The sequence below is a fragment of the Phyllostomus discolor genome, chromosome 7 (assembly GCF_004126475.2).
Source record: "Phyllostomus discolor isolate MPI-MPIP mPhyDis1 chromosome 7, mPhyDis1.pri.v3, whole genome shotgun sequence".
NCBI classification, from domain to species: Eukaryota; Metazoa; Chordata; class Mammalia; order Chiroptera; family Phyllostomidae; genus Phyllostomus; species Phyllostomus discolor.
In genome coordinates this window covers 134298386-134321423 of record NC_040909.2, presented here as the reverse complement: position 1 = coordinate 134321423, position 23038 = coordinate 134298386, and the positions used below count along the sequence as shown (strand labels likewise).

Genomic DNA, 23038 nt, shown 5'->3' with positions numbered 1-23038 from the left:
AGAGTGCCAGGAAGATGGAAGTTGTAACAAGGCCCACAGAAGCCCCATCTCGCACAAACCCACACAGGGCAGGTGAAAAATCACTTTCACTTGTACTACCTCCAGGCCCCCATACACAGGTATTACGAGAGTCGTTAGCTGAGTTTTTGCACGGGAGGAAACGTGGGCTCACAGACGCTGTTTTCTGGCAAGGCCCCACAGCTACTCAGGGTGAATGATGCCATGACTTCAGCCCCAGGCTGTGGCTCCAAGGCCTGTTGTCCCCACCCGCCTCACTGCGTGGGTTTCCTCTCCCGTCACCACTGGTCCCGTGGAAGTCTGCACCTCCTCAGAGCTGCCCCCTTGCAGCCGGCAGCAGAGAAACCAGGGAAGCAACAGGGACCACCTTTGCTGAACCCCTGGGGCCCGCTCCTTCCTCTCCGGGTGGGCGGAAGGGGAAATGGCCCTTTTCTGACGAGGCCCTTTATGGAAAGCGCTGTGTTCGCTGCACCGCTGCCCTAAGAAGTCGCCATGTGCACGGTCGCTTCAAAGGGCGCACCCATACACTACCTTGGAGTTTCTGGAGGCCGGAAGTCCCGCCTCCATCTCACTGGGCTGAAGTCAGAGTGTCATTCCTTCTGGAGGCCTTGAGCAGGACCCGCCTCCCCGTGGGGGTTGCGACAAGTCAGTTCCTAGAGCTGGAGGGCCCAAGTTCCCCTTTCCTCCCGGGCTGTAGACCGAGGGCCATCCCGAGCGTCCGGCAGCCGCCACCCGCAGTCCCCTTCCTCAGAGCCAGCGAGGGGGTCCGGTCCTTCGCACGCCTCACTCTCCGACAGTGTCCTCTGCTGCTATTCTGCTCTCAGGGACCATGTCGTGAGATCAGGCCCACCGAGATGACCCTGGGCAGTCTGCTGTCTCAAGGTCCTTCACCTCGATCGCATCCGCCGAGTCCCTTTGCCGTGGAAGGTCACAGAGTCACAGGGTCAGGGGATTAGGATGTGGGCACTTTGGGGGGCGTCCTTCTGCCCCCCCACGGTGGCCTTGACTACCGCTTCTTCCGAAGAAAGCTGCTTTTCGAATGGACAGAGACAAACTTTCAAGGCCAGTGTCCCCAGTTCAAATCCTAAGTCGATGGCCTAGTGTCTGGAAAATCTTAAACAAGACACATAACCTCTCTGGGCCTCAGTGTCCCTATCTGTAAAATGGTGACACATTCATGTTCCAAGCATTGAATTAGGTTTTGCAATAAAATATTTCAAATCTCTGGCCCAGGTTCTGGCTCACGTGCCTATTTTTCCATTTTTCCTGGGAGAAGAAATACCTGAAAGCTGAAGAATGGGGGCGGGGCGGTCTTTAACCTGGGGGTTGCATTCCAGGGTTTCAGAAGGCCGCCAGTTCCTTGGTATTGCATGGGAAGCGGTGTGACGTGGCACATGTGAGTCTCTGCCAGGCGAGGTGACGTGGCATCCATCATGTTCTCAGGAAGAGCTGTGCCGGAGGCGGGCTGGTGCCCGTCTGATGGCTGGTCTGCACGGCGGCGTAGTGAGAGGTCCTCCTCTGTCACATGTGCCCTTTCCACGGTGTCAACACTCCCGCCATAGACAATTTCAAATTACCAACAGATGTCACGGAACACTGGGCTGGGGAAAGACATGCACGTTGGCCCTCGAGAACCGGTGGGACCCGGGGCCGGCCCACCGCCGCCGGTGAGCGACCCAGGAAGGCCGCGGAGCACGGCTGCGGGGGCCAGGCCTGGCATTCCAGTCCGTCTGATGCGCTGTGGCTCGAGGGCTTCTGTTTTGTTTTTTCCTCGGCAGGGCTGATGGTTATCAGGATGCCGGAGTTATTTTGAGCAGTTTAAGGCAGACATCTGGAGGAGGGACAGGCGGTGGGAACCTCGGGTGACGGCATTTGGGGGCGGAGGACCAAGCCTGCAGGGAGTCGGGGCCCTGGCTGGGAGTCCCAGGACCCTCTGCGGGGAGAACAGGGGATCCGGATGCAGCCCCAGCAGGAGGAGACGCAGGAGCAAACACCGGGCCTGACCAGGTAACAGGAGGAACTCGATAGCGGCGCGTGTGACGTCTGGGGGCAGACGGTCCCTGCACGTGGACTCGGCCTCTCCGCTCTGCGCCGCGTCTGGTCGCTGACCAGTCGGATACACAAACCCGCTGCAGTGAGAGGGGCGTGTGTCCTGCTGGTTTCACTTAGTAGCTTTCAGCGGTCGTCTGTGGTCTTGGGTCAGATCTTCCCAAGTCTGACGGTTGCCTGTCCTGCTCTCTGGCCAGGTCTGGACCTTCTCACTGTCAGACCTGTGTGCGGGGCCTGGGATGCCCCCTGCCCAAGCCGAGTGGGCTCGGTTGAAGCCCCCCTCCAGCGCCGGCGCTCTGAGCCCTGGGGTTTCTATCTGTCCAATGGGTCTGATCAGCCCCGTCTAGCCCCCCACATGGTGCCACCAGAGGCTCACAGAGACAGGGTGTGTGGGTCTCCTTTATGACGTACAGACAGCTGCCCGAGGAGGACTGGCCCGTGCTGGTGAGGTGACAGTTGGCCCGGCTGGGAAGAGCTGACCAGCCATGTGGCCCGAGGGGCGACTGTGTGTGGTTCAGCCTCAGGACGCGAATGTAGTTCGGAGAGGACGGTGGCCAGACACAGGATATCGGGACAAGACCACTCCGGGGCTACGCTGGGTGGAAGTTCACCGTGGGTCCCCTCTGAGCGGTGCTGGGGAGAAAGGAGGGTACGCCAGCCACTCTGGGAGGGAGCTTCGGCCTAACACGAAATGCGAAGTAGTCAGCATTACAAAAAAAACACAACTCAAAATGCCGTGAGTTGTGTGATTGATAGATAGATAATGTGACAGATAGACAGATATCGAATGATAGAAATATTTACAATGGGCCCTAAAAGGAGAGAGAAAGGTGATATTATTTGTTTCAGACAAGGCGATGGAGAGGAGTGTATAGAAGGTCAGAGAGATGGAATCCCAGCTGACCGAGGCCCCGGCAGGGGAGCAGGGGTTCAGCCGGGGGCCCCGGGGGGCGGGGTGTTTCGGGCAGAGACCCAGAGCGTGTGACGGCGTGCAGGGGGTTCTATGCTCTGTGTGGGGTGGGGACAGGAGCTGTGACTGGGCGAGGGGGTGGCTGCCTGGGAGCCGCTGTGACAGGTCACAGCCCCCAGCACTCCGGGCCTCATGCGTTGTGCTGAGAAGTGCGTCACGACGCTGCAAGGTGAAACTGGAATTGTTCCTGGTCCAGAAAAACTGAGCATCTTGGAATTACAAAATGACATGCTCACTAAGGTCCTTCCGGTTCCGGTTCTGTCAAAGGTGTGATCACTGAGGCCACAGGAATTGAGGGCCACCTCTTAAAGGGGATGGGGACATCGGCCTTTTCTAAGTAGGCGATTTGCAAGCTGCCTTTCCTGTAGAGCCATTCCTGGCGTGGTGGGAGAATAAAGATTGGAAGTGACAAATCTCAGGGTCCCTGAGTTGTCCGGGAAAGGCAGAGGCTGGTCCTTTCTACATGACATCCCCCCCCCCCACCTTACCTTTCAGCCACCCCCCTCGCCTTAAATCCTGCAGGTGGGGGCCACACACTGCAGAGGTTATTCATTGCACCAGCCTCTGACGAGAGCTCTGCCGCCAGCACCAGGGACCCTCACTGGCGAACACCAGGAGCTAATCAGGGAGCGCTGTGACTGAGATGGTGTCACCAAAGGAACGCCCTCGACCTTGGCCATGCTGACACAAGGAGCTGAGCTGGGAAGACGGGTTGAACTGGGCCACCCCTGAGGTGAGGGGAGACAGTGGGCAGGCTCTATCTTGCACGATGGATGTGGTTCTTCTAGGGAAAATGGGTTCCAGAGGCTTAGGCTGCAAGAAGGCCCCTCCCTCGGGCCCATCTGATTAGACCAGTTGGAGAGTCTGTTGTTCTGTCTGTAGGAGGAAGTTTATTGACCTCATTCCCATAAAACAGGCTCCCCTTCTTATCTGCAGCTGGCATCTCTAGATAACTTCCTCCAAAGGAAATGCGGGAACCAGGGGAATGAAAATCCCCCTGCTTCCCAGGCTTTTCTGTCCAGGGGCCGAAACTTTGCTAAGTCTCTTGCATGGAGCAGCCTGTCCAAGTGCTTCTCTCTGGACACACCTAACGTGCAAAACTTTGAATTCTGCCTGTGAATTATGGACCAACCGCTTCTGTTCCTCAAAAGGATTCCTACACAATTTCTTTTAAAAAATGAGCTCCCCAATGTACTTAAAATACTACGGTCCCACCTCCTGCCCCAAGTGAAATGCTTGCAATACTTCCCTAATTCCCTGAAGCCCAGCGGAGCGGGGTGATTTATCGTCTGGCAGCACCACCGAAGCTTTCCATGGCCTTGCTGGATTAACCCAGACCTTTTATTCCCGACATACAGCACGGAGAACTGTGGCTCAGAAGAGGCTGAACTTTCCTGGCCCAAAGCATCATTCCCACCAGGAAACTTGGTGTTTACCCAGAGCCAACTGTGTTTGTCTCTGACTGTTTACCCCGTCGTGTTTGTTATTGCAATTGGAGAGCTTAATCACATATCACGTGGATGCCCTACTTTCAAGAAAGCAAGACTGGCAGTCACAGACCACGCGTTACGTTGCTGCTTTTGCAAGGAATTCAAGTGGAGAGCTCCAAACGGCATTCACCTGCTCACGCCTCTGGCTCTGGGCTGGAGCAATGCCGGCTGAACACGCGTGCGTGCTTAGGGCGAAACCTGAAGGTGTGAGGTGGAACCCTATCTCACTCATTTTCCACGAGCCCCCATTTTAACTGGATTTTCTGATGAACTAACTGACCAATGCATGGGAAATCAGGGTTTCTGTTCTACATTCTACTTAAAAACCACTTGGCTTTTACAGAGCTGCGTTTTAAACGTGTAAGAAAAGACCAATGGGCATTCTGTATACTGTGTCTTCTTAAAAATCTCCAGCGCCTTTCCATCACACTCAGATAAAACACTGCTTTTTTGCACATCCTTGTTTATAAACCTCCATGGGAACTCCAAGACCCTTTTTGCCCCCTGAATCGCCCGCCACTTCCCTTTTCTTCAACAGACTCCACCTCCTGGGCCCCTCCTTCACCCTCAAGCATGACAGGCCTTTCCCTGCCCCCTCCCCAGGGCGGTGGTCTGGACCAGCCCTGCGTACTCAGGTGCGTGCTGCCTGTTCCCTGCACCCCACCCTGCACCCGGGGCTGGACACTCATCAGCCCCGGTTGGTCCCTCACGCGGTGCCAGTTCCCAGAGGCTGTCCCACCAGCTGTTCTGTCTCTAGGGTCTAGAAGGGGACCAGGGGCTCAGAAGGCAGGAGTAAGTATCTGCTGAGCCGGTGCGGAACAGAACGCACACCAGCAGCTTACCCGGATCTCCAGGCTGGCGTGGTCAGGTTCAGGACATGACGGGCTCTGTCTTTGCTAGGAAATAACCTCGTTCGCAACACAGGACGTGGCCAGGCCAATGGACCCAATTCAAGAATCCAGACACCAAGGATTATTTTCTTTGGTTTGCTAACTCCAACACCCCGGCGGTCGACGAGAAAGATAATATTCTGAATCGGAATGTTAGAAGCCCCTGGAATGCACGCAACTCTCTCGAACGCAAACCCAGGGCTGTACAGAACGTCCTCCGTCCAGAATTTACGGCTGTTTCCCAGGGTTGGGGCAGCTTAGAAACATGGAACACGACTGGCTCCTCCGTCCCTTTAAGTTTTTTTTTTCTTCTTAGAACCTCATTTTTCCTAAAGGGAAAAGAACCAATATTGGACGGCTACAATGCGCCTTTGATTTAACATTCATTGACTTGCATCTTCACACTCAGAAGAGGGTGTGACTACACCCATTTTATAGGTAAGAACATTGAGGTGCAGGCACCTGCTCACACGAAGAACACTCACAGTGGCAGAGATGGAATTAACCTCAACAAGTGTGTTCTCCCGCCGCACGGAGCCACCTCTGCCCAAGTCAAAGAGCGGACTGACATCCTCCGTGGAGCCTGGCTAGACTGTTAGTCCCGAGAGTCCTGCCCCGCCCCTCCCCCCATTCGAAATGAGTCAAGACTTTCCTCCCAGAGTTCGTCCCTCCATTTCAGAGACAAAAATCCCATCTGTAACCGAGGTGAGCCGTTCCAGAGCCCCACTCCTCTGTGAGTCATTAACCGCAGTCGGGGAAAAAGTGGTAATTCGTTGGGTTTTGCTCACTAGCCATGCCAGGAAAGCTAATGAGCGCTCACGGGGAGGGAGGCGAGAGCCAGATGGCTGGGAACGCACGGTGTGCACATGCGCCCTAAGTCTGTAGACCTGAGCCAGAAATAAATGAGAGAGGTGTGACGGCTCCAGGGCACGGTGCGAGACACCTGCCACCGAGCTGAACTAGCTCCCGGGGCTCACTCACGGGTTCGGGTGTCTGCTCCGTAGATGGCGCCCACTGTGCCTGCGGTGGGGAGAGAGCAGCCGGACGGGGCGCTGGCGGGCAGTCACGCACGCCTCCGGGAGGGTGCGAGGAAGGATGCTCTCGGCGCTTAGGGTTTGCCAGGCGCCCTCTGCTGTACAGGTTAATCCCCACAGGGACCCTCTGAAGTGGGTACCACTCTCCTCATCCCCATTTTACAGATGAAGAAACTGAGTCACCGAGGAGGCAATGTGGCTGGTCTAGGTCACCGAGCTAACAAGGGTCAGAGCTGGTTTCTAACCCGGGGTCCCTGCCACAACCAGGATACTTTCCTCCCCTGTTCACGTCACCACTGTGTCCACCTGTAAAATGGGTTGGGGGTGCCGAACACCACTCTCCTCCAAAAACGACAGAGAGTTAGAAGGTACCTACGAGGTGAGCACACCAGCTTTTCACACCCTCTCAACTGCAGACCGTGACATTTCCCTTAAGGCTCAGCTACGAGACAGTTAGAAAGGGGCTGGGGTCCCCCGCCTCGCTCCCTCCCCCTGCAGACCTGGGGGCGCCCCTCTACTCCTGTTTTGCAGGTGGCAACACCGGGCCCCAAGGAGCCCGCACACCAGGTCAGAAAGGCCCCAGTCCCGCCCCCACCCTGGCCGGTGAGGCAGGTAGATCACCTTCTGTGCTTCGGCATGACTTCCTGAGCGCCTAAGACACCCCCTCCCCTTGCCGGAGGGGCCCTGGGTCCTGGGGTGCGTGACTATGAAGACCCAGGGGGCACTGACTCGAACGTGACTGGTGCTCTTATGAAAAGGAGCAATTTGGACACAGACGCAGAGGGGGCAGATGGCCCCTACTTTCCAGGAAATGCCTGGGGCTGTCAGAGACTGGGATCCTGGCCTCCAGAGCCCCGAGACCATTCGTTCATGTCGCTGGAAATCTGGAAACCGCTGTGGGGCTGGGCTACGGCAGCTCCGGGAAAGGCGGTCGGGGGCGGGGGCCGGGGGGGAGGACAGAGCACGATGGGGCTGGCTGGAATCCCGTGGATCCTTTCGTTTGGCTTTGACCTCCTGCTGTAGATGCACTGCTTATTTATTTATCCATTTTTTGCCAGCGCACATTTGGGTGGTGAAAGGCATGTGTATATTTTTTCAGGGTTTCGATGAACTTGCTGCCCAAGTGTTGTACCGTTTGCCGTAACATCTGCTGGGAAGGGAGGGGGGCAGGGAACCGGACGGAAGGACTTCTGCCCTAGGCGTCCTTGCATTCCGAGAGCCTGGCCTTCGGAAGCTGTGGCCAAGGCTTACGCTGCGGACGCCGGCCCGCCCTGGGCCTCCCTGGCCATAGGCAGCCCCAGGGTTACCAGGACTCCTTCATGTCCACCCGCACCATCAGCACCCTTTCTCACGCCCTCTCTCCTGAATGTCTTCCTACTGGAACCCTAGCCTGCCCATTCCTTTTCCTCCCACCACCCAGGTGGAGATGCCAGATCAGGTTGAGATTATAAACTGTTCTAAGAAGAGAGACCATGGGCTTTAGTTGAAAAAGAGTTCTCGGGCTCAGAGAAGCTACGGGCAGGTCACTGCTAGTATTTGGGAGCATCGCGTGAAACTCCTTGAAACCCAGACTCTTCATCTGTTAAACAGGGATGAACTGACCCTGCTGACCTCACCAAGGTCCTAGACATGCTGTAAAGCGCTGTATAAACCGAGCAACCAGGAGAAAGCAGGAGAAACCTCAGGGAAGCTAGCACGCCTTGGGCATTGCACCGGTTTCCCGTGGCTGCTGCAACCCATAGCCCCAAACTCGGTGGCTTAAAAGAACAGAAATTTACTGCCATGAAGTTCCGGAGGCCAGAACCCCAAGATCGGTTCCCCTGGGCCCAGACAAGGTGCCCGCAGGGCCAAGCTCCCTCCGGGGTCTCTGAGGGAGGAGGCATTTCTCGCTATCCCAGCCCGGGGGTGGGTGCTGGTGCGTATCGAATCCCTCCGTCTCTCTAACAAGGGTTGAACATAGGGCCAACCAAGGGTGGCCCCAGAGAATTTTCCCACATCAAGGTCCTTAACTGCATCTGCAAAGCCCGTTTTCCTACAGGTTGCAGGGGTCAGGGCCTGGTATCTTTAGGTGGCTATTAGGAAGCCTACTATAGAGACATTGCCGATTGCAGTGAGAAATTATGCGTGTTAACGCCGAACTGTTGCAAAATAACTCAGGTGAAAGCCATGTGTGAGCTGGATAATTCGCCTCATTTTGTAGATGAAGACACCGAAATCAGAGAGGCAAAGGAGCTGGCCTGAGACTGTGCAGCCGGTGAGGGGTGGGGCTCCAGCTCCACCCTGCTACACACAAAACGGACCCCAGACACGGGTGATCGATGACCTTGGAGCATCCGGGCTCCCACTGTCAGATACAATCAAACCGCCTGACCCTGGCGTCTCCTGGGTGCTGAGCCCCGACACTCGGTTACCTGGGGATGCCTCCCGGAGGCCCGGGCGCTGCTGAGCTGCCGGAGCTGGGACCCAACCTTAGTTCTTCTTTATTGTTTACCCTTTTCCTCGGCTCCTGAGGAGTAAGGGCCGCATTCTGTGCCCGCCAGTGTCCCCTCTCTTCCTGTGGACTTGCTTTCCCTCCTACCTCCTGTTTTTCTTCTCTATTTTGATCATTTTATTGCAGCTGGAGTTTTATTATAAGGTACATTAAGTCTATTCTGGGAGCGAGAAAGGTACACAAAGTAGGTGCAAACAAAATGTTTCTTTTGCTGCCCCCTCACCCTTTCATGCTGTCATTCTAGAAGCAAAGCTAAGTGCTCCGTTCTCAAACATTGAAGCCTTCTCCCCGGCAGGCGAACCTGTTAATAGTTACCATCGCACTTTCTGTACCTGTCGCTGTGCTTTCTCTTCCTGCAATGCCATGAAACCAAGTGGCTGTTACTATTACACCCACGTTTCAGATGATGAAACCGAGGCCCACAGAGAGTACGTGACACGTCCCATGTCACTGAGTCAGGACTTGTACCTAGGTCCATCCCTCTTTTCTCTGCCGTCCTGGGGATCACAGGAGTCCAAGTGACAGGGCCCTCCCGACAGACTCCCTTCACTCGCCAACGCCCTCTGCAGCCTCGCAGCCACCTCACCTGCCGCGGCCGTAGCTCTCGGGAGCGTGGTACATGAAGACGTTCCCTCGGGCCGTCCTTGCCCAGAGGCTGGCCGTGTCGATCACGGGGCAGGTGATGAAGTAGTCCCTGGTAGAAGGAGGACAGAGGAGGGGTCTGGTGACACACAGCTCTACAGACAACTGGGCGGGGCCAAAGCTTCTCCTCCAGGCGAGGGTCCCTCGGCCACCAAGCCCCTCTGCACAGGCTGCAGGGAGCACACCCCCACCTTGAATCCCCCAGCTGGCTCCACGGGTGCCGCGCACGGGCCAGTCTGGCTCAGGGCCACTCAGGGGCACAGGCTGGTGTCCGGGGAGATGCATCCCAGGATCAAGACATTTGAGTGACAGGCAACTTTGCAGCACATCAGTGTCACTTACAGATTTGGGAGCGAAACACTTGATGGTAAAATAGCGACCACATCCTACGGAGCAGCACATAAAATAATGTGCATCCCAAATCATGTGCATCCGAAGACACAGACACCTCAAGGGTGCTTCATGCACATGGACTCTCAGCTGGGCTCTCAGGTGGGAGACCCTCACCCCAGGGGACACGTGGCAATGTTCGGGGGCTTTTCTAGTTGTCAGAGCTGGAGGTGGAAAGGCTTCTACGGGCTTCTAGTAGGTCGAGGCAAGGGAAGCTGCTAAACATCCTACAACACACGGGAAGCCCTCCCCAGCGAAGACTCTTCTAGTCTGGATGTCAATGGTGAGGAGGTGAAGAACCCTGCTCCCTGCTTTCGACGCCCCAAGTTTCACACCTGCTCCCCCTCTGGGGGGTGTGAGAATGAATTTTAGAAGCCCCCGCTCAGCACCGTGGGCCCAGCACTGGGCTCTGAGGTGCCCGGCGGTGCGCTGAGGGGGGCTGGCCTGGTGGGAATCGGGCAGACCCGAAACAGGGCCCGTGGGGTCCCACCGTGCGGAGATGCTGTAACGGCCAAGCTTGATGACACCCGTGGAAGTCCCTCGATGATGAGGGTTAGCACCCCCTTAGCCGGTCAGCTGGGCAGCTCCAGGGTTTGTAGGAAAGGCTCTGAGGGGGGCGGGGCCAGGGGTGAGGGTCCGGAAGGGCAGGGGAAGGTGGCACGGTCCCCCTGGGAGCGGAGGGCGGGACAGGGATGGGAGCAAACCCACAAACGTCACACACCGGCAGCTCTATGGGGGCGTTGCCAAGGGGACTGGAGGCAGGGAGGCCATTGCCTGAGTCTGGCTAGAGGGGAAGGAGGGCCTGAGCTCAGGGAAGACTGGAGTCCCTAGGGAAGCCTTCCTGGGTTACCTGTCCCTCCTCTGACCTCAGCTCTTGCCTTGCGCACAGACCACCCTCAAAGCCAGTTAAAGGCCAACTTGGGGCAGGAACTCGAGCCCCGAGCTCCTTCTGCAGCACAGACCGAGCCAGGCCTGACCTGGTTATGAGCCCCTCAGGACGCAGGCACCCGGGAGTTCCTGGCGTCCCCTGAGCCCGGGCCTCCAGGAATGGTGCCTGGCTGTGGGGTGTCAGCATGAGCTCTCTGCTGGGGGGAATTAAAGCCATTCGGGTCCCCATGACCCCAGTGGGTGGAACAAAGGCTCATCCTGAGCTCATGGGCCTTCACTTGGAAGCCACAGACTCTAGGGTGGGGAGACCACCCCAGGCAGTGGGTGTCAACAGGCTTCAGTCCCTGCCTTCCCAACACAGTCGAGTTCAGCACGGGCCTCTGAGCCTTGCACTGGCTCTGTGCCCAGGGACGAAGAGCAAAGGCGAGGGCGGACCTCCAGGAGGGAGGAAAGAAGTTACAGGATGTGCAAACCGCCCGGCCACGTTCTGCCCAGGGACACAGAGCAGTGTGTCGAGGGAGACGGGCTCCAAGGTGACAGACGGCTGGAGCCCCCACTGTGGTCTCGTCCCCGGGGGGCTCCGCAGGCAGAGAGAGCCAGAGCCTTGGCTATGTTCTGGTTCCATTTAAAACCCACTTCTCCAGCGCCAGCTGTGCACTCACATGAGACACGGCTCTTGACCCCAGTGAGCCCACCACGGCCTGAGGGGCAGGCTGGTCCTGAGCAGCGCAGCGGGACAGGGACAGCACATCCCCAGGCAGATGGGGTGGGGGCACCTGTTAATGGCTCCTGGGGTGGGACAGTCAGGGACACATTCCCTGAGGCGGGGAGGCTTGAAGCCACGAAGGTGACCAGCAAGCCACACAAGCAGTGAGCGCGGGATGAGCACCCTAGGGGAGAGGGGCTGCGTGGGCATCGGGCAGGGCCTTCCCCTGGGTCAGCCTCCACTTCCCACGTGCGAGGTGGCGCCTGGTGGCACTACAGAGTCACCTGGGGCAGCTCTGAAAAATACCGGCGCTTATGGGACCCGTGTGCCTGCCGCCCTTTGAAAGCTCCCCGTGCGGTTCTCACGGGCAGCCCGGGTGTGAGCGCTGCAGTCCCCTCTGCCGGGCTGAGTCCAGCAGGCTCCCCATCAGCACTGGCTGAGCGGCTGCTTCTTGGCAGGGCATCCGACAGGGGCGGGGCATCCGACAGGGGCCCTGGCAGGCACTGTCTGTGCCCCCCACAGGCGCGAGCACTGCCCAGGGGAGAGTCGGGTCAGCCCAGCTGTGTCCTCATGGAACGGGGCAAAGGAAAGTGGCTGTGCCAGGTCCCACACCGCGGGTCTCTCTCATCACCTGAGCACCACCTCAGCCCCCGAGGACAGCAGCGGAACCCTCGTCCCCAGGCTCTTACCGGGTGGCATTCTCCAGGGCCCGGGAGAAGGAGGCGTAGTCGTCGGCGGAGTGCTCCAGGGAGTAATACCACGTGGCGGCGGCCTGCACGCTGGCGTCCGCGCCCTCACCGCCCAGCGAGTTCTGCAGCGCCCGGTAAAAGGCTGTTTTGCTACTGGTCCGGCCTTGACTTTCCTCAAATTGCTTAAAAAACGAGAGAGAGAAAGAGAGAGAGATGAAAATTCCCCAGATTCTGAAAGGCTTGAGTCAGTAGCCCTCAAGTCCTGGCTCTAGAATTTTCTGTGGGAAATAGTGGGGCATGGCATTAAGGCCACAGAGGCCGGAGGCAGACTGCTCGTAGCAGCCGTGTGACCTCGAATGAGTGGCGGACCCCTCTGTGCCTTCCTCTCCCCGCCTGCAGCAGACACCGTGAGAGGACCTCTGTGCAGGGCTGCGGCAACAGCCAAAAGCGTCACCACGTGAGGCGCAGTGACTGGCGCCCGGCTCTCAGTAAGAGCCCAGCAAGCGTGAGTCCTCACTGCAGGCTGATGACGGGCCACACTGGGGCTTGACTCGCTTTGCCCGGACTGCCAGCGTGCCACCTGGCTCTGTGAGCAGAGCTAACTTCAGTGTCACTCCGTGGCTCCGTCTTTCAACACAGCATTGCTTTCTGCACGCTTGTGCAGTGGCCGACGCTTTTTGTCGGGCGCCAGCTGCACGCCCGGCCTGGGAAAACAGCCGTGAACATGCCGATCAAGCTTTCCGCTCTCACGGGCCTCATGTTCTAGTGGGTGGAGATGGAAAATAAGCAAATGATGGCACACTGCAGCGGGGGACAGGTGCTGTGACGAGAAACAGAGCCGGGGAGAGGGACAGGGCGGGGGTGGTCAGGGAAGACACGCGGCTCTGTGGGCATGTGTGTGCACGTGGAAATATGTCCATCCGTCCTTCCTTCCTTCCTTCCTTCCTCCTTCTCTTCCTCCCTCTCTTTCCCCCTCTGCCCCTCTTCCATCTCTCTGCTCTCCTTTCCGTCCCTGCATCCCTCCTGCCTGCCCCGGGGGAGTTCAGGGAGGACCACCTCCCTGAGTCCCCAGGACTCAGTTTCCTCATTTCTGGAGACAAGGGCAGCATGCCGTCAGAGACGCAGCTGCGGAGCGTGAGGTCAGACCCCTCTGCCCTGGTCCAGTCCTGTGAAGTGCGTTTGCCTAGTTCTAGGCTTCTGTGTCAACAGTGAGATTATCAGGACTGCCCCCCCCCCCCGGCACGTTTAAATTGTTTCTCTGAACATTGCCAAGCATGCAGGGCCTCTGATCAGTGAGCCACCCCTCCTGGCTGGGACGCTTTTCCGGCCGACCCTGGGCATGAGCTGCCTTGGCCTGGCTCAGCTGGTGGAATGGCTGATCAGAGGCGTGTCCGGGTCCGTGGGCTTCAGCAGAAGGAGGAGGGCGGGGTGGGGCATGCAAAGAAGGCTTCGTTTCAGTTCTGTCTATACTGTGTGTTTCTTGGGAAAAGATCTGAAGCAAGTATGACAACATATTAGTATCTGTTAAGCCTAAATAAAGAACTCACACGCATTTATTATACCAGAGACTTTCAAATGCTTCTGACCCTGATCTATGTAGTAAGTCATCTTACACCAGGGGCGTCGCACTCATTTTCACCGGGGGCCACATCAGCTTTGTGGTCGCCTTCAAAGGGCCGGATGCAACTTGAGGACTGTATACGTGTAACTCCTCCTTAACTGTTCAGTGAGAGCTCAGCACTGCCGCCGGGTAGAAACAGGTGCCGGGCCAGATAAACCAAGGTGGGGGGCCAGATTCAGCCTATAGGCCTTTTGTGTGACCCTTGTGTCTTATACGTACAGAACACACAAACACACACTCACCCATGGGCCTGAAATACGCTCGTGAATAACGTTTACACCCATGGTTCTTCCCACATGTAGTGCATCTGATCGCTTCCATGCTCTCCTGCGCTGGTCTATTCAAAAACGCTCGCCTGCAGTCTGTTAAGTTGACAACCTGCTAATAGTTTAGCGGGGAAACTGCCTGGCATTCTTCTCTGTCCTTGTTCTGAGCTTTTGGAATATTTCATAACAGAAATGGTGCTGGGGATCATTTTCATATCTCCAATTACTGCCAAACATTTAACAGGTGTGTTTCTCTCAAGTGGCAAAATAATTGCACAGAATTCCTGCCAAATTCCAATGGGACATGCATATGAAGGATTTAGTACAGTGCTCTGGGCACCTGGACAATAGACTCGATTATTATTAACCTGTCCCCAGGTGGGGGTGGGGCCCGTGTGCCCTCAGGATGCTGTGCTGTTGTCGCCACAACGGCCACGTGGCCAAGGGGGTGTGCAGGGCTCTGTACGTGTGGGAACAGCCCCTGGTCGCTGCTCAGCAAACACGTGCTGGACAGAGAGCGGGGGAGATGCTGACCTTTGCGGAGGTAACACAGGCTACGGGCTACAAGTCCAAAGTCACACCTCTTGGGTCCACATCCCAGGGTTGGAAAGACGTGGGATTGGTGGTTACCTTTCCCACGCATTAGCTGTGTGACCTTGGGCAAGTGACTTAACCACTCTGTGCCTGTTCCCCCACCTGTCAAATGGGCTTCATAACACCGTCCTGAGGTTAAATGAGATGACACCTACAAAGTGCTTAGTCGTTCCTGTTGCCAGGTATTGGCAGACTCAACCGTGTGCCCAGTCCAGATGGGCCAGAGAAGCCGTGTCTTAGAGAGAGGCCTGAGTGACACTTGTCCCATTGGCCAGGAGCCCAGACCCCCGGAACCTCCCTTCTGAATCACAGCTGGAAAGTGGTCGGCCCACCTAACGGGCAGACTCTCCTTCATGGGTCTGCCGACCCTTCTCCCACGATGAGGCCCTCGGGAGCACCGGGGCACCGAGCCTGGGCACTGCCGGGAGTCCCTCTAACGAGAGCCAGTCTGGGGACACACCCACAGCTGGGAAGCTGGAGGGAGGGGCCCGGCTTGTGCTTCCTTGCGCTCTCGACCAGTTTCACATTTTAAGGGGATCCGAGCCGCTGAGACGAGCTGGGGCATGGCCTTGTTCTCGGGTCCACATTCTGCTGATGGCTGGAGGGGGAACCCGAGCCCCCTGGGGCCCATGGGAATGTCAGGGGGCCCCGCTGCAGCAGGACCTGCACCTCTCCATCCCTGGCAGGGTCGGCCGCACAGATGCTGCTGCTGGTTTAATTAGAGAGTTGGCAGGAGGCAGCAGGGCCCGCACCTGACCGCCCGCCGGCCAGCGCCAACTGCCATGAGCTGTAATTACAGGTGCGACAGGCCCAAGCGGGCTTGCTGCGGGCTGGGCCTCGTTAAGGGCCGTCCAGAGGTGGCAGGTCCTTCGTGTGTGCTGTTAAAGGACTGCCATTCCCATGTCCTGGAGAAAAGTGACAGCCCCTCGGAAACAGACGACGGAGGGCTTCCACCGTCACCTGTGATGCCTGGTGGCCTGAGCGTGCGTGGCCCTGGCATCTGAGAGACCCGGATTCACATCCGGCTCCGGCAGCAGGAGACTCCAGAAGCTCCGCTGCCCACCGATGAGCCCGATGGCCACACGGTGCCGGCGGTGCTGGCGTGGGCGTCAGAGTCAAGCGGACGAGCGATCGGGAAGCAGCTGATGCGTGGGCGACAGTGCACACGGCTCCTCTCTGCCCTCCGGGAAGTCAGTTATTAAAAGTACATGCCCTTGGGCTCAGCTCCAGTTGGAGAGACAGACAGGAGGGAGAACTCTTAGCTTCAGGGTCTTTTCGTCTGCAACTGTCCATTTATTGGACAACTTGCCACCCAGTGCTGACGCAGCTCTGGGCACTGGGGACAATCCGGGCTGAGTTCTCTGCCCTCCGGGGGGCTACTGGTCGAGCCGGGGGGACTGACGATACATTCAGTGGGAACAAGGGTGACGGCACACACCAGACCAGCAGAGCGGGACGGGAACTGGGCGTTCTGGTGGTGAGGGTCTCGCAATGGACGCGCAGCTGGTGCGGCCTCCCCCTGCTTCTGCTCCGGGCGTGGCCAGGAGGAGGGTCCTCCCTTGTGGTGCACGTGGAGGAGAGACAGAAGGCCGTCTGCCAGGTGTCCCTGAGCCGGCATTTCCAGCTCTGCGGGGCCTCAGTAGGGGTCCCGCCAGCCACTGCCTCCCACTGGCTCCCTCTCCGGCCATGCTGATCCCATGGCGCAGCTGAAAAACCCCGAGTAACCCTTGGGGCTCTCCCCGCCTCCGCACGGCTCTCTGCTGCTCGGGGAAATCCCCCTCCAAGCCCTTCTCGGCTCCCTTCCCTGGTCTTGGACCGAGGAACCCGCCCTCCCTGCCTCCCTCGGTCCTAGACAAGGGAAGCTCTGCCAAGCGGGGTCTTGGTCTGCCCGCCCGCCTCCGGGTCTGTGCTCGACAAGCGTGTCCATCAGCCCCTCCCTCCGCGGCCACCTGGCTCCCCCCGCCCTGCCCCAGCTATGCTCTCCAGGTCACCGGTGGCCGCAGTGACCTGGCCCGGCCCACACTGGCCCCGGGGCCGTGCCTGTCCCGGCACTCTTCCCCCCTCGACCCGTCATCCTCCCCTTCTCCTCCTGCCTCCACGGCTCTGTCTCAGGCTCCAGTCTAGGACCCCTTTGGCTCTCTTTTAATGTTTAAAAGCCTCCACCCTGTCCCCTTATCTCCCCGTTCCATCCACACATGCTCCATTCCCTCCCTTCACTTCTACATCAGCCTGTGAGTCAATGATTCCTAAATCTCTCTCCCACCTGCACCTTAGACCCACGTGAGTCCAAACGGGTCCCATCTCCCGGGGCTCTCTTGGGTCCCTCCACCTGCACGCGAGCACAGTGCACCTGGAAGTGTTCTTCCTCACTGCCAGAGCTGTCTTCCCTCCTCGTTCCCTATCCTCAGTGCCTAAGACCAGGACTCGGTCGACAGAGGAGAGACAAGAGCCGTCTCTAGTCCCCTTCCCTTGCTTCATCTCCCCACGCTCCTCTGTGCCCCAGTCCCGCTGACCGGCCCCGCGTACTTCCTAGCCCTGCCCTCCTGTCCACGTTTCTGCCCTGTCCTGCCCTCGTCCTCCCCTCCCCGCCACGGGGCAGGAGCACCGAGGCTGCTTGCGGCAGGTGGGGGCTGGGGGAGGCGTGTCTTGTACGCAGAGAGCCCTGAACGAATCTTTGTACACCGGTTACTCTGCAAGTCAGGCAACACGGCCACGACGTCACAGGTCTGAGGAGAGGCCCAGGGCAGAACCCCCCAAGGAAGGGCAGGCAGCCTCCGCCAGATTCTTCTAAGTCTGTTGGGTGCAGAGATGAAGTGGTGAGTGTCCCTAGAATGCCCCAGAGCCCTGAGTTGGATGGGGACCGTCCACTCATGTGCTCATTTAATGGACAGAATCGAAGACTCCCTGTCGGCCAGCAAGCGCGTGTCTACAATGACTGTGATGCAGACCCTGCCGCGGGGCGGAAAGGGTAACGCCGGAGAGGCCGCTGGTCAGCGAGCGGAGTGCCCCCTGAGAGCTGGCTCAGCGTTCGCGTGCAGCGGGAAGACGGTGTCGTGGAGAGAGTGCGACTTCCGGGAGCACAGAACCCCCCGCCTCGCGCCTCACGGGCCCGCAGCCCCCTCTCAGCTTCCCTTCCCCTCAAGTCACCCGGGACCTCCGTCCTGTCGGGCCCGGTGGCCAGACCGCTGTCCTCAGCTCACACCACCTCCAATGACATCCGGTGCTTGACCTCCGCTTCCTTTCGGAAGCTTTCTTGCCTTGGCTTTGATGACATCAGATTTTCCTGGATGTCTTCCAAGCCCGTGTCCGCGGCTCCAACATCTCTCCTGGACGGCCCGCCCCCAGTCCCACGGGCCAATCTGAGACAGACTCCAAACGCGGTTATTTCTCGCCGATCCGTGGTCTCGAACCCTCATGGAACTTGCTCGCTTGCTCCCTGGACTTCACGACGGAGTGCAATCTGGCCTCTGCTGCCTGTGCTGCCCTCCCGAGTCAGTTTTCCACAGATCTGTCAGATGCTCTTTTTAAAACAGATAAATCAACATAATCACTTCCTAGCGTAAAACGTTGCAGTGGCCTGCCCACTGCAAGCAGGATAAAACCACTTTTCTGATGAGGAGGTCTCATTTAATACGCCCCTCCCGCACACGCAGCTTCCTCCCCACCCCTGCCCCCATTACCCGCTGGGCTTCCGACCGTCCGGCCTTCTCCGGTCCGCAAATGAGCCCCAGCCCAGGGCCTCTGCACCGGCTCTGCACCCCAGTGGAGAGCTGCCCCAAAGCTGGCCCCTTCTCGCCATCCGGGTCTCAGGGCACAGTCACCGCCCCGGCTCCCCTGCTGAAGGAATGCCCTCCATCGCATCACTTCCTCTCCTGTTACCACTTCATTTCCAAGACCCGAAATCCTTAATGCATTTGCTTACACAGCACGGCTCGTGTTCTCATGCTAGAACGCGAGCTCTGAAAGTCAGGAGCTTCGTCTGTTGGGCGACAACTGCCCCCCCCAGCCGGAGCCTCGGGAAGGGCTCCTCAACAAATAGACACTGGGCATGTGCGGGAACTGATGTGCGGTTGGCCCCGCGAATGATGGTGGGTGTTAACAGGCTGCAGGGGGGCGGGGGGGCGCTTCTCCATCAGGTACAGCAGGCCCAGGGCCCACCACATGCTTAGGGGCAGTCATGAAAATATTTTCCTTTAAATTCCTTTTAAAATCAGAGATAAATAAATAAATAAGCAGTGACTGTGTAATAAAGAACCCAGCCTGGCTTGCATCCCTCTTTTACCAGTGCCGTGAAGAGGAAATGTGATCTGGGAAACAGCAAAGATAACCACAGCTCTTATTAATACAGTCAAGGGGGCATGTAGTTTTCCTATTTTGGGGGGACAGGTCAGTCCTGCTGATCCCCAGCTGTCCCTGAACTGAGAACAATACCCCCACCTGGTGTGGCCACGGGGGTTTTGAGGTGAGGTGACGGAAGCAGGGTCAGCTCCCAGGGCCTGGCATGCAGGGCCCATCATGCGCTTGGGACGCCCAGAGCCAGGGGACTGGACGGGCCCCCCGAGTGCTGGGCCCGGAGACCCCTCAGCACTCCGCTGGCTTCCCTGCACCCACTGGAAGGGCTCGGAACTGTGGTTCGCTGGTTGAGCAACTCGTCCTGATCGCTGGGCTGGAGCCGGGAGTTGAGACCCCTCTTCTGATTTCAGGTCCCAGGCTGCGTCCAACTCTGAGCCCCCCACACACCTGTGAGTGGTTCGGTACAGCAGCGCCTCTTTTCAGGAAATGGTGTGTCCTCGCTGGGACTGCGGCTCGGTCCTCTGCTGTAATCTGTCACCAGAGGCTTGATTTTCCCGTGCTGGGGCTGGTGCCAGCATCTTGAGCTGCCAGGTGCCGCTTCCCCGCTCTCGGGCGGGAGGCCCTCCCCTGCCCCCGGGCCCCCCTCCACCTGCTCCTGGACGAGGCCGACTCCTGGCCGAGATCCGGGCCGAGGCAGCCGTGGCCACACGCTATTTCTGATTTGTCTTGCCTTCCTTGAAGACGCTTGTGTTTGGAGGGGCAGGCAGAACATTGCATCTTGGAACAAATCTGCTTTGATCATGCAAATTAAAGCCGGTTAATGTAGGCAGACTGTCAATTTCACCAGTTAGGGAGAGAGAGAGAGAGAGAGAGAGAAGGGGGGGGGGGGGGGGGACTCCCACCACGGCCAGCAACGGATGAGGAATTTCGGCAGAAAGCTGCTACTTCAGGAAATCAGCTCATCCTCCGCGGACGGAGCCTTCCCAGGCATCTCGGCCAGCCCTGATACGCCACGGGTATGTCGCTAACTTGGCAGGTGTGGTTAGGACTCTGTGGGTGGCCCACGGCTGGGTAGGATGGCAGGGGAGTGTGAGGGTCTTCACTCACTCGGTGGAAGCCCCACCCACCCACCCTCTTCAGTCGTGACAGGTGGGCCCCAGGGGCTGGGCTGGGCAGGGGATCCACTGCCCCTCCCGTGACTCCCCAGGACTCTGGACCATGTGTGCTTGTGGGCTGGGCTCCGGCGGTCCTGACGCAGGGTTGGCGCGAGGAGGAAGCGTGGGGGTGTGTCTGCCACAGTCTGGTCTCGGGTCAGGGGGGCGATTCAGCGACTGGGCGTTCTGCGTACCCCTCCTGCTTTCTCTGGGTAGTTCTCTGGGCCAGGGACAACAGTTTAGAACACAAATCACAATAGTACAGTCACAGAGTGAGGTGGAAAACCAGTACCCACTGAGCGCATCCTATTTGCCAGATGCTGGTGCCCGAGTCCTCTCCACAGGTGGATACTCAGTAGTCACCTCCTGACCGTACAGACAAGGAAACTGAGGCTCAGGCTCAGGAACTCGGGTGTTCCTGACTGCAGTCCAAGGACACTGTCCCTGCTCTGTTGGCAGACAGCAGGGGGACGAGGTCCTGGCCAGCTCCTCCAGCGCCGTGTCCCTCCTGCTGGCCATGGCCCCTCCCCCGCCCCTGTCCTTGCGGTCCCGCAGCCGGCGTCCATCTCTCCAGACCGTGTGCGTTTCCTTCTGCTCATTTTCCGCCTCCTCACCCGACTGTGAGCTCCTTGGGGGCACATGCCACCGGTGCGCGCGCTCCAAACACAGGACACAGTGCCTGGCACCGAGGAAGGGGCGTCGTTCGGCGTGGCGGGACTAGACAGCTGGGTCTGGGCGCCAGAGCCATGCCCGACACCCCACTCCAGGCCGACATGGCGATTTCCCACAATCGATGTCCTGCGTCTCGGCAGAGACGAGTGGGGGGCTGGGCTGCTATTGAAGGCCAGGAATCACTGGGTCGGACGCGCCCTCCTGGGTTCTTCTCAACTAGCGGTAGTGGGACCCAGGTGGTATGGAGCCTGCTGGGCGGTGGGGGGCGGGGGGTGGCTGGAGAAACCCATAAACCCAACTCTAAATCCAGGTCATGAGCGGGCGGGGGTAAGAGAAGGTAACCCGGAGGGCGTGCACAGGCAGGATGTTTCGAAATACACTTTGATGTGGGGTCTACAGGGGAGCTGGCAGCCCGGTGTCCAGCTGTGTGTCCAGGGCACTCCTGTGCAGCTCTGTGTCGGGCAGGGCACTGAGGCTGCTCTGGGCTCAGTCGTCATGGCGCATCGTGGGGCACGGGTGGCCCTGCTCCTGAGTCAAACACACACAGGGCTGTGGGCCACACAGCTCGTTTGGAGCCAGAGGACCAGGAGTGGAGACGTGGCTTTGCAAATGCCTAGTGACACGACCTTGGGACGATCGTTAACCCCCTTGAAGCCTGTTTCTTCCTCAGTACCGATGGGAGGTACTGAGCCGATACCGTTCGTGAGCATTGACCGCACGGCGTGCTGGTTGAGATAAGAAAGAAGGTGGTTGGGGCGGCAAAGCTCTGGGCACACACTGGCCCCGGCAGTGGCTGCGTCGGTGTACGCACGAGCACCCAGCGCACGTGCTGCGGAAGGCTCTTCCCGGGGAGCTGTAGAGAGAGAATGCCTCTGGAGGTGGCAAGGCCTGGGTCTGGATTCTGCCTTCTGCAGATCCCGTGTCCTGCCCGTAAAAACAGTGATGCACATTCCCGTTGCATACGTTGTTTGGGGAGGGACTATTTCATGGAAGCCTCCTAGGTTAGATCCTGGCACGCGGCCGATTCTCTCATTTCCTACTTTCAATCTGACGAAGGTTCGTTGGTCACTGGCTGCACCAGACACTTCCCCAGGAACCGAAGATGCAGTCTGGGTGCTCTCGGGGCTCCCACTCTAGTCGAGGCAGAAACGCAGCAGACCAGTAGCTGGGGTGTTGAGGGATGCGAGTGCTGAGGACAGGGAGCTCGGGGTGGTGGGGGAGAGCACGCTGGGGGTGTGACCACCCTTTCCACCAGGGTCCACCACTCCAAATAAGCAGACCCTGAAGGAAGCGAGGCAGTGAGTTTGCCTGGAGAAGAACATTCCAGAAAAGGAAGAGCAAGTGCCAAGACCCTAAGGTGGGATCATGCTGTGCAGCGCTGAGGAATGCCGACGGGACTGGGCAGGATGAAGCACAGTGAGCAAGTAGCCAGAGGCGAGGTTGAGAGAAAATAGAGGCCGCATATCGGGTAGGACCTTGGAGGTCACTGTAAGGACTGTGGCCTTTGTTCTGCGGGAGACAAGGCCTCAGGAGGGCTCTGAGTAGAGGGGCAACAGGATCCAGTTTGCACTGTGAGGGGACAGCTGGGGCCACTGCAGTTCTCGCAGGTTACAGGGGCAACGGTGGAGCAGGGGCCGCCTGGAGGTCATCACGGGAATCCTGGGCCCAGATGATGGCGTGGATCGGAGCGACGGCAGAGAGGGATTCTGGGTACACTTCAGAGACAGGGCAGACCGCTGTCTGCGGCGTGGGAGAGGGCAGAGTCCAGAGGGACTTCCGTGCTGAGCATGCAGACGCACGAGCTGCTGTGTACTGAGCCGGTGAACCACAGTGGGGGAGCGTGCCGTTTGGGGGCGGGGGGACAGGTGGAGTCAGCAGCTATTCTGGGTACCTTACGAGTGCGAAGCTATGGGATATCGAAGTGAAGGTGTCAAACAGACCATGTGGGCTACACCAGTCCACAGTCCAAAAGGAAAGCGCAGGCAGGAGGAGTAACGCAGGACTGGAGGTAGACATCGGCACTCAGTGACGCTGGAAGTGTGGCGCTGGCTTCCAGTCCAGCCACGTCTACGGCCCCCGTCCTCTCGGTTCCCCACGTCGGCACCGAGATGCACTCCTGGCGGAACAGGGCGCAGGCTCCCCAAAACGACCCCACGGCCACACTAGCACGTGCTCACAAAG

General features: G+C 58.6%; 2 protein-coding genes across 2 annotated transcripts in view; one reads left to right on the top strand and one right to left on the bottom strand.

The window, feature by feature from the left end:
- Positions 1 to 23038, bottom strand: part of TG (thyroglobulin) — a 200486-nt gene that overhangs the window by 5854 nt on the left and 171594 nt on the right. Inside the window, exons 45-46 of the mRNA XM_028533893.2 lie at positions 12258 to 12439; positions 9529 to 9636 (exon numbers count right to left, since the gene is read on the bottom strand). Coding sequence (XP_028389694.1) covers positions 9529 to 9636; positions 12258 to 12439 — 290 coding nt within the window. The remainder of the gene's footprint in view (positions 1 to 9528; positions 9637 to 12257; positions 12440 to 23038) is intronic.
- SLA (Src like adaptor) overlaps positions 1932 to 23038 on the top strand; it is a 74236-nt gene continuing 53129 nt past the window's right edge. Inside the window, exon 1 of the mRNA XM_036031440.1 lies at positions 1932 to 2025. The gene's annotated coding sequence lies outside the window, so the exon portion shown is untranslated. The remainder of the gene's footprint in view (positions 2026 to 23038) is intronic.